Here is a 15,835-nt window from a genome sequence, read left to right on the forward strand (position 1 = left end):
ATATATATATATATATATATATATATATATATATATATATATATATAAAGCCTATGAATTGGAAAGCATTTTAGCAATTAGTAGAAATAATAGGAGTCTGACTAATTCCAATATGTAAAATATTAGACCTGATTTAAATACTGGGACCAATAAAGATAGACTGATACTGATACTAGGATATATATGGTGTCTGGTAAAATATTAGGTGTTAGCTCTAAAATGTTTCCAATAGATACTCTATGGAAGGGAAGATTCTGATTCCATAACATTTCTCATCAAAATAGAGATTATGAAGACCTCAGAATTTTGCAGTGATTCTAGAATATCATAAAAATTATCATTGTATATGACCATGAAAACAAATTTTAGCTAACTAAATTTTAACAGGTTACATTCTGGCCAAATGAGTTTCCTAAAGAGGTTAATTAGATTATAAGTATAATAAAAGCTTCAGATTCTGCATTCCAGAGTAATGATTAAGGGGATCAGTTTGAAGTCTGTCAGACCTGTATTCAAACACCGCCTTTGCTACTAATTACATGTTTTATTTATTTATTTAAACTTTTTTTTAATGTTTATTTTTGAAAGACAGAGCGTGAGTGGGGGAGGGGCAGAGAGAGAGAGAGAGAGAGAGAGAGAGAGAGAGAGAGTCTGAAGCAGGCTCCAGGCTGTCAGCACAGAGCCCTACGTGGGGCTTGAACTCACAAGCCATGAGATCATGACTTGAGCCGAAGTCAGATGCTTAACCAACTGAGCCACCCATGTACCCTGTATGTTTTAAAGTCTTATGTTCTCCATCTGTCAAAGGCTGGGGCAATTGTCACCTGCATTTAAGGTTGTGGAAAACATTAAATAACATAAAAAGGTAAAGTGCTTAGCATCGTGTCTGGCATATAATAAAAGTTCTATAAATATTGCATTGTTCCCACCTCTGCTGCTATTGTATCTCCTACAGTACATGACACATTTGTAAGAACAAAGAGCATAGCAGAAAAATTATTAAACAGTTGCTAGTTGGGAGTCTTTTACTACAACACAGGCTCTATTGTTGAAAAACTGAATCACTTTTTTCTGGTGTCCTGGGGTAGGCAAGGTAACTAAAAATCACTAAAATGAGTATTTAATAGGCATTACAACTTTGGAAATGAACAAAGGCATTTTAAGTAGTCACTGATAAATGCTCTTCTATTCTTTTATTATGGGTATTTGCTAAAATATTAGACAATTATCACATGAGCTGTTTTGTAACCGTTGTGTCGAGAATAAGTGCAAATATAGATGGGAAAATTATAAAGTATTTCCAAATGCTGTAACTGGAGTCATTTACACATCATTTAATAGTTCAGCATATAGATCACTAATTAATTTTTTCAATAAGGCAGCAAATGTCAGTTTTAAATCTATAGCTAAATACTGGACAAATCCTTTTCAAAAGCTGAAATTTTTTCTTTCCTTGGTATTTTCCCTTTATTAATTGTAATTTATTTTAAAATGAAAGCTGTTTCTAACAAATGGATCCTTGAAATGTAGTCTCCTACACTTCTGCTCTATGGCCTTTCTGTAGATTTTATTTATGGCTCTATTCTGGCACAACACTTTGGGGGCAAAATGTGTATGAGCCCATAGATCATTTATACAAATCAATTTCTGTGGATGCTGTATTGTTATCCATGTCAAAAATTTTTGATTTGGAAAGAGATATTAAAAGAAATATTTCCCCATATGTGTTTTAATTTCCTTAGAACATAAATATATTTTATTAATTCCAAAGCATGACATATTCCAGCCATAATAACAGTTTATTACTTTCTAAATCCTTCTTCCTAACAGCAAAACATTATGCTATTTATGGGTAAATCAAAATGAAATAACAGTCTAGGTATGTTATATGACTTTTTTATGTTTCATTAAGAATCATGTTTTCTATAATTGAATGCATATTTCTGATTATAATTACATTAGGCAGGAAAGATGGCAAATTAATGAGAAGAATAAAGAGCTGTCACAGTATTACCAACTACAGAAATAATTAAAAATACAAGGATGAAAAAAGATAAGAGTGAGTCTTCAACATTCAACGTTGAAGGATTACCTCTAACCTATTCATTCTTGGAGTAAATCCACTACAGATTTACTAGATTTATAAGTGGAAAGTAGAAAAGTAGGCCTGTTATTGGTATATATCAGTGGTTCTCAACTGGGGTCAATTTTGTCCCCTAGGGGACATTTGGCAATGTCTGGAGACATTTTTGGTTGTCACAGCTTGGAGAGGGTTATGCTTCCGAAATGTAATGGATAGAGGTCAAGGATGCTGCTAAACATTCTACTGTGCTCAAGATAGCTCCCCAAAATGAAACATTACCTGGCCACAATATTGGCAAGGTTGAGAAACTTCAGACCAAATCTAGTTGTTTTCCATCAGTTGTGTAAATTAGCCCTTTCTCCTTCACTGGTAATAACTAAACTATGAGTTGCCTCTATGGCAACCATATACAAATTCCAACTGGCAATATAATTAGAAATAGACACTAAACTCAAGCAGTTAATTATGGCCAAGCAGGTATTTAACAGTATTTGATCATATAAATGATTTAAAATATCTATTAACAAATTAATTAAATTATCTTATTATTCACCAAAATGTCAAAGTGATTGATTTTTTAATTGACTAGTATGCCTTCTATTTGCCTTCTCCTCACTTTTAGTCTTTTGGTGAAACGCTAAAATGAATAGTCGAGATCCAGAAGGTGAGAGAGTGTTAGAAGGAGAAATTAGGAGGCTTGATTAACCACAAACTGGATACTCTTTTTTGGATACTTTAAGGTAGATCACCTCTTATGCTTATTTAAAATTTCATAATGGCACCCATTAGGACAGAATCTAATTTGAAATATAAAGAAGAAATGTAATTTTTCCCCTTAACCAACAAAATATAATTGAAGTTTAGCTCATTTCCTTTCTTTTGGTACCTGCAAGCTTTTAGGGATTCAAACACAACGGTCTACCATTTCATATGCAATAGTTTGGACTCTAGACTTCAACATGAGAATATAGAGAAGGCACTATGGTTCTTGATAAAAAAGAAAAAGAACAATTTAGAATAACAAAAGTTCATGAGTCTCATAATGTATATGTGTTTATTAATTTGGAAACTCTGGAATAGCTGAGAATTAATAGGAGTTCAGAAATTGTATCCCTTACTCTTTGTGTTCTAAACATCATTATGGTGCCAGTTTGCAGTGAAAGTTCAAGACTCTAATGAGATTAAGCATAAAGTAGAAATAAGGGAAAGGTCTCTGGATTAGAACTATCACTGGAGCCTAGGGTGAGAAAATCTTACCTCTGCCATTGACTTCTCCAAGTTCCTGAGGCCACACGTGCCTCAATAAATGTCTAAATCAATCCTTATTATTCATTCATTATCTCTCTAGTCGTTTGACAGTTTGTAAAAGGAAGGCTAAAAAAATACTAGTGCTTATTAGACACTTTTCCATGTTATAAAATATAGTACTGCTATGGGACCACACATAAACTTTAAATTAAAACCTTCTGGAAAGGATTCTTATAAATGACTAAAATACTTTTCTGCAATCATCTGGAGGAGACATCCCACAAGAATTTTCTAATATTTTTCTTCCTATCATAGTAAAAAATTCCTAATATAATCCATTGTCTAAGGAAGCTGCATGGTAATTAACTTATTTTTGATGAATATAATATTTGAAAAGAGATGCATGTCTTGGAAGATAATACATACTTCCCCACTAATGCTTCGCTCTTAGAAGTATAACTTACATTCAGCATACGTAATTTATGTATAGCAAGATACATTTAGATATACTTTATATACAACAAATTGCACCGATCTTAAGTTCATAGTTAGATTTTTTATTTATTTATGTACCACCTGGTTATATATGTGACCACCATCTAGATTTGGAAGCATGTTTGGGGATGAGTGGGCAGGCCAGATGAGCGGAAGCATAAAATACACTCTGACAAAGAATGGGTAGAGGGGGAGAGAACACTTATCTGGCCACTACATTTAAGGCAACATGGTACTCATCCAACTCACTGAGTCTCAGTCAGCTACTTCTCTCCTTTGTTAATCCTCTGTGCTTCAGTGGACCCAACAGGCTGTCAGTCATTGAGACATGACATATTTGCAATTATACTTTCTAAGTGAATTAGGAGATCTGATAAGAGTATCAATTACTACTTCTCCGGAAGGATCTCCAGTGAGGGTATATGATGCGAGGAAATGTGGTAGGTTATACCTAGAATCCTAACAAAAGGAAGAAACAGAGGAAAGAACCACCAAAATAGATAAAGTCTCTGGATAGAAGTCACCTTCCAACATCAACAGGGCTACATAACGGTATGTGCTGCTCACAAGAGAAACTACGGCCTTTAGGAATGATTAAGATGCAGGACGTGCAGGAAAAATATATATACTCAAGCAAACTTAATTTCATTCATCTGGTATCCCTTCCATAAAATAGCTTCACAGATTTTCCTCTAATTCTTTAAAATAAACTCCACTGAATCTAGTTTAAAATTTCAGAGTAGGTTCAGGTACAAATCCAAGAAACACAGCACAATTTAAAATGGAAATGTAAAAGCAATTTTATAACTAAGTGTGAGCACTCAGACATTTTTTTTCAATATTAACCACAACGATTCCACTGAACACAGTACATGTAGGGAGAAGCCACCACACTAGAAAGAAAACCACTGGCAGCAAGGTATCTTAAATACCTGGCTGGGGCCCTTTCTCTTTTAAAATGAGACCAGTTTGGATTTGAAAAGCATACATTTTTTCCTAACAATTTTCACTTGGCATTTTGCACCTGGGTTAACAGATCACTCCCAATTCAACCCAAGTGCAAATGTAGAATTCACTTACCTGCACAAACCCGCATGCTGAGAAGTCCTCAAACAAGGGCAGACTTGGACGATCTTCTCTGTAGATGGTGAGCTTGTACGTGATCAGGGTCTCACCCTGTGCTGGAGACTCATCTGCCACAAACATTGAGATTTTGTTCATTCCCAAGCCCAGAGGGTAGTTGGCAAAGCTGGAGAGAGACAGAGAGAGTAACATTTATTCAGCCCAAATGGATTTATATATCAATATTCATTACATGCCTAGTTTGCATACAAAAGTAGATAAGGTCTATACAACTTCATAAGAAACTTAAAATATGAAAAAAGTTTTCATTATGTTTCATAGTACTTTGGTATGCCAACAGTTATCTTGTAGAGCAATTCAGGTCCTCTGTCAACCACAGAGAAGGAAACTCATATTTATTAACCACTTCTCAGGGTCATACATTATCTGATTTAATACTCAAAACAACTCTATGCCCAAAGTCCCATGGTAGGGTCAGGGCTGGAACCCAGGTTGGTCTGACTTGAATCCTCTTTTCTTGCTACTGGACTCTCTTAGCTCCCAGGATGCCAAGTGTATTTCTTTCCCTACAGCACGGGAACATGAGTATCTTCCTTGCCTTGGACATGGCATGTAACAAAGTTCTACCTGCTGTTCAAAATTGTAAACAAAAGAGTCAGTGACTCTCAAGAGGGTCGATAGAAAAAAATTCCACAAGACTGGGAAAGTTAGTGTTAGCATGTTCATAAATTGTCATGAAAATGCTTATTCAATCCCTGAATATTCAAAATCTTGAGGAGTTGGGTTAGGGTAGAAGGAAGCTACCCTTGATGAGTCTCTTTAATATTTCACATAACAAGATCCTCTCTTGCTCAACATTGTTACAAAGATTAGGTACAAATATTGCTAAAAGATCAGTAGAGCACTGATGTGTTCTTTTTAACCACATGACACCTGAATGGTAAAGGATTTCACACCCTGGTGATCTCTCCAACTGATCTTACGCTTCAGATTTTCTAAATCTTCAAAGGATGCTTCAAATATCTGCTTCCCATTATTATGTCTCCACTCAGCCCTGGTCAACATCCCCCCATACCTTGTTCCTGCCCGATCGTGCAGGTACACCTTGCACTGACAATTAGAAGTCTCTGCTCCAATTGTCACTGTTACCACGTCAAATGGAACTTCAGAGTAATAATCTTTGATCTTCGGGTTAAATTCAGGATTCAGTTCCAAATGTGGATGTGTGAGGATCTGTTTGATATAACATTGTGTGTCATCTGTTAAAAGAAAAAATAACAGCAAAACAAAAAAACAAAAAAAAAGACAACTGTGAAATGGATAAATGTTGAAAACTCATATATGATTATCCTTTGAACAACCTTAGTCATTCACTTAGTGATCACTGCTGATTTTCTGCTTGGCACTCTGGTCATATTTGATTTGTGGCTTCAGCTGAATTTTCTATTTGTCAGATTTTGTACAATTTGCCTTATACACAGCTGTTGACTTTAGCTGGCATTAGACAGTTGCTAGTTTTTGCTCAGTCCTTATATGTTTGAAGGCACAGAGGAGGCGGGAAAATGTCTCACCAGTGGATTGATAACACGTTCATGACATTTACTGCATGTATCAAGCAACTGGTGAATGGGGATGAGGACTCTGAGGTGGTAACAGAAGGGCGTCAGCAGGGAATGAGGAAAATTTAATAGGGAGAGTCATTAAACTGCCATTGAACTGGTATAGTAGCTTACAGGCAGTAGGGTGGAGTGAAGAATGTGAAATCCAATATTACAGAAAACATTTAGATACAAAAACATCAGCAGGACATCCTGAGACCCCCCTCCCTACTCCACCCAGGTCACCTCAGCGTAAGGAAGTACCCTCAAATATGAGAAGGAAATGGCATACTCTGTTCAATCTTGTCATGGAACCTAGCATATTACTTCATACCACTGATTCTAAGTCATTTGAAAAATATGTTTCCATGCGATAGCCTGATTTTTTACAAAAGGATCTTGACGAGTAAAAGAAAAGTACATTTGTAGGCACACACACCAGCCGCTGCTAAATTATATTGCATCATGTTTGGGATAAGTAAATTACTCAAAAGAAGTTTAGCAAACGTTTTTCAAAGAAATATTAATAAGTATTTTGCTCCATAAATACTTTTCAGTAGTTCACAAAATTCCAGTAAATGAGAAATTTTATAGAAATCGGTAAAATGAAAGTATCTTTTGTCTTTTAAATAAGATGTTCAATGACGGTTAACAACATGGCAACAGAAAAAGGGAACACGGAATTCGTTGCAGGAAGCTATCCACCGAACTTGAAGCAAGTAGATTATCTCATCAGCTGTGCCTCTTCCCCTCTCTGTATACAGTTATCACAATGATTTTTCTACAATCAGTTCTGGGTCAGCTTCAATTCTTTAATGGTTTCTCATTATCTCCCAAATTTAGTCCAAGCTCCTAATAAAGCAGACAAGGCATTTCACAATCTCTTCCTTGTCTTCCTCTCTCGTTACATCCCCATTATATCCTGCACTTTGTGACTTAACGATGCCGAATTTTTTTATATTTCTTTGGCAGACACGGGGATGCACCACCAAATCCGTGGCAGTGGAAACCACCAGCCTTCTGGGTGTCTGGACTCCAGTTCTGAGGCCTGTGTCTCAGTACAACTTCCATCAGGCACTAATGAGAATGAAAACGAAAAATGAAATTGAAAAAAAAAAAAAAACCCTACGTACTTCTGACCCACATTGTATAGTTTTCTCAGATTTTGAAAGAAAAAAACTCCTCAGGGGGCGCCTGGGTGGCGCAGTCGGTTAAGCGTCCGACTTCAGCCAGGTCACGATCTCGCGGTCCGTGAGTTCGAGCCCCGCGTCGGGCTCTGGGCTGATGGCTCAGAGCCTGGACCCTGTTTCTGATTCTGTGTCTCCCTCTCTCTCTGCCCCTCCCCCGTTCATGCTCTGTCTCTCTCTGTCCCAAAAAAATAAATAAACGTTAAAAAAAAAAATTAAAAAAAAAAAAGAAAAAAACTCCTCAGGTACAAATTAGGAATAAATAATAATATAATAGATACATTGTAATTTCATTGTAGGGAAAAGTCTTAATAAAAAATAAATGACTAGTCAATTTGGTTAAATAATTGGGGAAACTACCGACTTTATTGATTTTACTTGTTACCAAATATTTGATCTGGCTGAAAAACGTAGGTGGATTGCATCTATAATTTTGATGATCATGTCAACTTTTGAAATATCTATAACAAAAGAGAAACCAATGGAAGAATGAGGGCAAGATTATATTATTAGATCTCATCCTAAAAAGGACCATAAGTTTTTATTTGAATTCAACCACTTATTAATAATGCATTCATTTTTTTTCAAAGATTCCCCCCCCCCCCCCCAGCACATTCCGTGTTCAAGGCACTGAGATAAGCACAGTAAAAAACAGGCTATTGTTGGTCGTGAGATCTGACACAAATGGAGACTGTGAACCTAACATAACACTTTAAGCAGGCTGGAGTCCAGAGATATAAAACGTGCTTTTGGGAGGATCATTTCCTAAGTAGAAAAGGGAATACATAAACACTGGCATTACTCTTTTATGTTCAAAACCAGCTAAATGAATAACCAAGTAGAAGCTTTATTTTTTCAAAACAGTAACCACAGAGGACGTACTTTAACTTCAGATGATATATTTTTATAAATCAGTCACTGAGAGTTGATTTCCCTGCAGTTCACACTTTCACTTAACAGTGAAAGTTTCCAGTGGGGCTTGCCCATTATAACACCGCAACTCAGCCCTACACGAGACCAAATGTGTAAGGAATTCTCTTAAGCAGGATTCTAGCAAGTGCTTGTTTTTGGTTTCATCAGAATCTCTCCACCTCCGGCTGAAGTGCTCCATCCTAAACCCCTGCTTAAAGGCTGGTTTATCTCGACATGATCTTCACCTGAATCATCAGTGCTGCTGATCCACCTGGAGTTTCACTGGCATCCTTCCCAGCCCGGGGCCAGCACGCCTCAGGCCAGCTCACCTAGATCCACGGAGAACCCAGTGCCAGCTATGGCGGTAGCAGGCTGCTTAGCCTCTTTGGCAAGCATATTTGGGAAAGCTGTTTGAAGTTTTGGTTGTTTTTAATGAATCCTTTTAACCACAGAGTTTTATTGCCCTCTTGAGGGATAATCATAACTCATATTAAACACGAGAACAGCCTAGACTCTGAAGGATAATCCCACCTGTTCTGAGGCATCATCAAGTTATTTTTTAAACCTTAAATTATACCATAAAAGTGGGAAGATTAATTATGCGGACCCAGGTAGGACTAGTTTTTATCAACATAAAAACATGAACTAAGCTGAAGAGCTTATCTAACACGTTCACCTCCTCCAGAACACGTTACTTGGGAACTGGAAAAAAAAAAAAAAAGAGATTATCCCCATACAGTTGTTTCATTTTATAAATTATAAAATAGAATACCAAAGAGGTGAAGTGGTTTTCCTGATGCTGCATCTACCCCAGAACCTAGCACTTGACGAATATGCATTCCTAATTTTTTAATGTTTATTCATTTTTGAGAGAGAGCGAAAGAGAGGGAGAGCAAATGGGAGAGGGGCAGAGAGGGGGTTGCAGGGACAGAGGATTCGAGGATGGCTCCATGCTGACAACAGAGAGCCCGATGAGGGGCTCGAACTCGTGAACCATGAGATCATAACCTGAGCTGAAGCCGGAAGCTTAACCTACTGAGCCACCCAGCCACCCCCAAATGTGCATTCTAATCTTGCTCCTGGTTTTCTCCCTAGTACTCTACCCACTATAGCTAGGCACCAGTCTCCCAAAGTTGCATGTATTTTTCTAGAAGAGATTGGATGGCAAGTGCAGGGAGGGAAGGGCATAAGTGATATCTGTTCTTTTTTCCTGATCAGCAAAACTTTATTTAAAATGTTGCTTTTTTAATTGAATGTATTTGTTGATTCTATTATGCCATACTATTATATAACCTCTCAGTCTACCCCAATTTTAATGATAGTGTTAAAACATAATGAATTAAATTGTATTATAGAAGATACAAATTAGATTTTATTAAATTGGAAGACTTTTATTTATAATAAATTAAACTTTAATCTATAAATTTTATTTTTTTCCAGATTTTATGTTTTCCTGGAATAGATTTTTTATTTGTGAAAGGCTAAATTTTCTAAGTGCATGTTTTAGCACTATATATATATATATATATATATTCAAATAGCAATATATATATTCAAAAAGCAAACCTGCTAAGTAAACTCTTATTATTCTATCATATTATTATAAAGTATTAAGATAACTCATGAGCTTTAAACAAAGAATTGGAAGACCCAGCTTTGATCCAGCTCAGGTATTTAACAGTCCTGTGATCCTGGAAAGATCAATTAGATTCATTCTCTCTCTCTATATTCTATTCTATATATATCCTATTCTCTGTATATTCTCTCTTTCTATATTTCTCTCTATATTCTCTAGATATATATTGGCAAGGTCACTGGAATAATGCTGACCAGAGTGAACAAAATTATTTTTACATCCTAAAATCTATATAACACTTGAAATGTATTACTATAATATATATACTATTTTTCTTGATTATACTTTGGTTTAAAAAAATCATGAATTTTAAGAAAATAAGTTAAAAAGCAGCTTAAAAATTCTCAATTCTAATAAAGAAAATTCAACTCAAGTATTATCCATTATGTCAATAATCTGACAGAAAAGGAATCCCTGTGGGGTGGTGAGAGCCCTAAAAATCAATGTATAAAGCAGATAAGCTTAAGTGTTTCCACTTGAACAGTCTCCAAGGCAAAGCCTTAATACCCTAAGGACTCCTCAAAATGAGTTTGAAAGTCACTGTCATTAAACACATGAGCATAATATTTCATGTTCAAAAACAGAGATATAAAAATGTTCTTCTTATGCAAAAGTGACAGATAACAACTTATTCAGAAACTTCTAAAAATGTACTTAATATTTTATTATTTATTTATTTATTTGTTTATTTATTTATTTATTTTACTGCAATATTAATATTGTAGTCTATAAGTGTCCAACTATGAGAAAATGACGATTTCTTCAACGCAGGGCTGTGCCTCACTATTGGTTCTGCCACTGAAAGACTTTAATTGGAACTCACCATTACTACAATGAACTTCTTTGGTTTCACTCATAATTCGTGGAACAGAAGCTAAAAAAAGAGAAGTTAATTTAAAATGAAAACTATTAATCAAAACAAAAAGAATACATATTCATTAATCTCAAACAGCACAACTTAGTAAAACACATATTTTATTACTTAACTTATTACATCAGAAAGCACTTCTTAGTTAAACTGAAAGTTATGTAAAATAAAAGAAGTTACTCGGTTCAAATCTCAGAAGAATGAGTTTTCCAAATAGGAAAATATTAGGGGAGAAAAATAAATGGTCTAAATGTCTCCATTGCCTGAAGGTGATCTACTGAGATTCCTTCTAGTTCTATGATTTTATGACTTTAATATCCCAAATCATTAGAATTACAGAAATTCTATCCAGTTGATTCCACTGACATTTACTCTTAAGTTTCTGAATCGAACCAAACATCTCTATAAAAAACTCCTTAGTAAATACTGATGGAACAACGGAATGAATAAACGTACTCAGAATGCTTAAATCATTCATTTAAAGAGAAAAAATGGTGGGAACCAGAAAGAGAGTAGCAGTTTATAATCAGTTCTTCACTGGGCTTACCACTTCATTCTATCGACTCAGTCTTTCTCAAACTTTAGCATGCCTCAGAATCAACTGAAGGGCCTCTTAAAATACAGAGTGCTGGGGTGCCTGGGTGGCTCTATGGGTTAAGCACCTGAACTCAGGCATGATCTCGTGGTTTGCAAGTTAGAGCGGAACCTGCTTTTGATCCTCTGTCCTCCTCTCATTCTGTCCCTCCCCTCGGCTTGGATTCCCTCTCCCTCAAAAAATAAAATAACACTCAAAAATAAATAAACACTTAAGAAAAATACAGAGTGCTGGGTCTCATACCCAGAAAAGTAGGATTCTGATTCAGCAGATATGAATCATCTAAATTTCCCAGGCGATGTTGATGTTTCTTCTGGTCTAGGGGCCACACATGTTGAGAACCACTGTATTGTATTAAACCTTGATTTGTACCAGGAAAATTTTGATTTCTAAAAAATTGTAGAAACGTAGTACTTCTTTTCATCTTTTATTCTTAAAGTTAGAAACATTTTCTTTTTGTATGACAAAAAGCTCAGATGTTCTTTAGAAGGAAAAAATTAGAACATAAAGATAAGTCCAGGAGAGAAAATTACAATCACCGTTAGTTTTCCCTGAGGCCCAAGTTGCTTGTAGCCAATTCTTTCATTTAATGATATACCATAAACATCTTTCATGTCATAAATAACTCTTCTGCAATATTGGAATGGCTTTATCATATTTTGTTGGAAATCTATGACTTATTTATCCAATCCAGTATTATTACAGTAGAAGTAATTGTATTATAAGTAATTTTAGAAGTAACTGTAGAAAATGGAAGTTTCTAATTTTTTTTATTTATTAATAACTCATGTAACTAAACTTCTGTGTACATTCTTAATTATTTGCTTAAATTGAATATCTAGGAGTGAAATTTCTGTGATGCAAGAATAACTTCTAAGGATTTTCTTATATATTGTTATGGTCCTTAAGGGAGGTTGCTCAGTTTAACTAGCACACGTAGCATGAGAATGCTTACTTCCCTACACTTTCCTGAGCTCTATTATCTTTAAGAGGCAAAATCGTTTCAAATTTGAAGGAAAATCGTATTTCCTAGTTTAACTTCCATTTTTTATTGCTAATGAAGCGAAACACTTTCTTATGTATTTTTTGAGCCACGCAATACTTATTTTCATGTTGGAATCAGCGAGACCATATCTTTTTACCTTTTTTATTTTCAATTGCATCAAATGGCACTTGTGGTTTTTCAATGTTCTCATCCTCTGTGAAAGAAGCCCTGCAAATGCAATGCCAAACAAATCTAGATCAATGAAATGAACACAATTCATGGAAATTACATTGAACACACTATTTTTTTTTTTTTTTTTTTTTTTTTTTTTGTCCTGTGTGGGCACAGATATTTTGATGAACACAAAGAAACACTTTCTGGATTTCACTCCTCAAAGCTGGCAATCTCGCCTCAAGTGAGGTGGGTGGAAATCTCATCATCTCCAATCAGCAGAAGTACATTTGAAGAAAACCAGGGCAAAAAGTCACTCTTCAGTCCAAAAGTGAGCGATCTCTGATAGCCTGGGTCCAACAGAAGTGAATTTGGGAACACACATTCTTACTGGAATTTGTTTGGAAAAAATTACACAGTCTTGAAGTGAGAAGCTTGGAGCCCTGAGACATAGACTCAGGAGAACATGCATATAACCTAAGAAACAGAAGCGTACTATGCAGAAAATGACCTATGTCTTCCTGCATCTTCTATCCTTAAACACTAACTACGCTTAACAGTAAGGGTTAGTTCTATCTAGTGTGTTTGCCTCAGTTTTCTGTTGTATAACTAGATGCCTAGCCAGATACCCCTCTAAATCCTCAAGTTTGGTACCAAATAATCTAAACTGCAGCAGAAAAATTGCTGGTCCTGATGATGGAGACTACTTTCCCGGGCTGAGCTGTGATTCTCCATTTCTCCTGCAGTAGAACATAGATAACAGCCCTGGCCTTACTTCACAGGGATGAGAATGAAATCAAATGCCCTGTGTTAAGTTACATTTTATAAATATTTATTGTCCCAGATATTGTGCTGGGCACTGTGGTAGAGAAGAGATGAATAAGGCATATTCAGTTCCTTCAAAATACAAACATCAGCAAATTACGAAGAATCAGGGAATTAAAAGTATTGCAAATGTTGGAAGGTGTGCTAATTTTATTTCAGTTTACTTTGTAAAGGTGTTTTTTTTTTCCTTGATACATACAGTGAAGTAATTAGGGGTGAAAAATAATAATGTCTAGGACTTACTTTAAAATATTTCCTTCCTCCCAAGGAATGAAGAAACATAAAGCAAGCATGGGGTTAGATATGTTTAGTTGAAGGTTGACTGAGTGCCAGGCCAAATTAAAAAAAAAAATAGCTCTGAATTCATAGAAGCAAAAACTCTAAGTGAAGCTCATAAAAGATACAACCCTGAAATGCACGTACACTGAATTAGTATCTTAATGGGATGAGATGCTTTGTATGTTAAAGCATCCTGCAGTGATTCCTTATGCAATTTTGTGAATAAATTATTTGTTTTAAAAATGTGGATTTTTCATGGAAAGCATATGATGAGAGCAAAGCAACTGTATTTCTAGTAAAGTGAGAATTAACAGATAGTACACAAATATTGATAGTAAGCAACATTTTCATTTTGCTCAGATTTACACTAATTCTGTTGGGACCTCTGGATTCTAAGCCTCAGGGCGCACACATAAATAATTATCACTTTTTCTAACTCTTGCTTTTCTGACTTTATCTCTTCTCACCTTGTTGCTCTAAGCAAATGATCTTTATTTGAAAGGAAGCGTGAGGGGTGCCTGGGTGGCTTAGTCGCTCAAGCATCCGACTCTTGATTTTGGCTCAGGTCATAATCTCATGGTTTGTGAGATCAAGCCCCACACCAGCCCTGCACTGATAGCGTGGAGCCTGCTTGGGATTCTCTCTCTTCCCCTCTCTGCCCCTCCCCTGCTGGCGCATGTATGTGCTCTCTGTTCTCTCTCTCTCTTTCAAAATAATAAATAATCTTTAAAAAAAGGAATCATGAAGTCATTAATCCCTACAGGTAGCATAGGTATGTAAAATTGGCTAGAAGTAGAAAAAGCTGGAGGTGACTATTGTGAAGATAAGGACAATGACAAATGACTACACCTGACCTCCCTTCTGCAGGATGAACTGGAATAAAGACTGGACCGTGGACATGAGGCCAGGGTCCTAATCTCTCCTCTATTTCTCTTACCTGTGTGGCTTGAGCAAACGATCCACCTTTGCATCCTGGTTTCCTTGTCTGGAAAATATGTATAATATGCATCCTCCTTGTAATACAGCATGGATGATAATTAAATATACATATGCTCCCAGGTAAATTTGAAGATAATTCGAATTGAGTTTTATTTCTTGAAATGTTCTCAGGTGATTTACCTAATTGCTTTTTGATAAAGATCTGAAGTTTAATTTTCTGTGTTAAGTTAGATAAATCTTTTGAACTTGTCTTACTTTTCCTATAAAAGAAAGAAAAATATCTCCTCCACTGTAGATCCTAAAGTGACCTTTGGATAGCAGAGAAACATGAAAAGTCAATATTAATATTTATTACCTACTTGCCCTGCAGCATACCAGACACCATGTGGTACGTGGAAATTATCTTATTCAATTCTTGTAAAATAATATGTGGTAGGTAGTATAATCCATATTTTATAGATGTGGAGATTGAGTCTCAGAGGGGTCAAAACTTTAGCTGCTGTAATTAATAAACTCTAGTGTTGGGATATTTGAATCCATGTCTGTCTGATTCAAAAAAGTCCTGACTCTTTCTACACTGATCACTTTCAACACTGAGCACTAATACATTCCTTTATTTAAAGGGAATCAGGGTTAGGGTTAGGGTTAAGGTTAGGGTTAGGGTTAGCGTTAGGGTTACAGTTAAATTTAAGATAAGCCCCTTACTTAACCTTACACTACATGTGACTCTTGAGAAAAACTTGCTGAGAAACAAACTTTCCAATGCTTGCATATCTCAAGGGAATTTACTCAAAGTTAAAAACAGTAGCTAAATCAAGTTTGCTCCTCCCAACTGATAATGATGAATGAGACAGACTCGGATTCCTTGAGTGAGTGCAAAGAACAGAGAAACAGGCACTGAGCTCTATTATTTAAAACCTACTTTTCAAAC

At 35.7% G+C, this 15,835-nt stretch overlaps 1 protein-coding gene across 5 annotated transcripts in view; it reads right to left on the reverse strand.

Moving 5' to 3' along the window:
* CPED1 (cadherin like and PC-esterase domain containing 1) overlaps window positions 1-15,835 on the reverse strand; it is a 268,972-nt gene that overhangs the window by 119,252 nt on the left and 133,885 nt on the right. For all 5 annotated transcript variants that reach the window (XM_040472137.1, XM_040472138.1, XM_040472136.1 and 2 more), the window contains 4 exons: window positions 12,848-12,918; window positions 11,066-11,116; window positions 5,985-6,168; window positions 4,907-5,075 (listed from right to left, as the gene is read on the reverse strand). In XM_040472137.1, coding sequence (XP_040328071.1) covers window positions 4,907-5,075; window positions 5,985-6,168; window positions 11,066-11,116; window positions 12,848-12,918 — 475 coding nt within the window. The remainder of the gene's footprint in view (window positions 1-4,906; window positions 5,076-5,984; window positions 6,169-11,065; window positions 11,117-12,847; window positions 12,919-15,835) is intronic.

The sequence above is a fragment of the Herpailurus yagouaroundi genome, unplaced genomic scaffold (assembly GCF_014898765.1).
Source record: "Herpailurus yagouaroundi ecotype Mexico unplaced genomic scaffold, PumYag 100, whole genome shotgun sequence".
Classification (NCBI taxonomy): domain Eukaryota; kingdom Metazoa; phylum Chordata; class Mammalia; order Carnivora; family Felidae; genus Herpailurus; species Herpailurus yagouaroundi.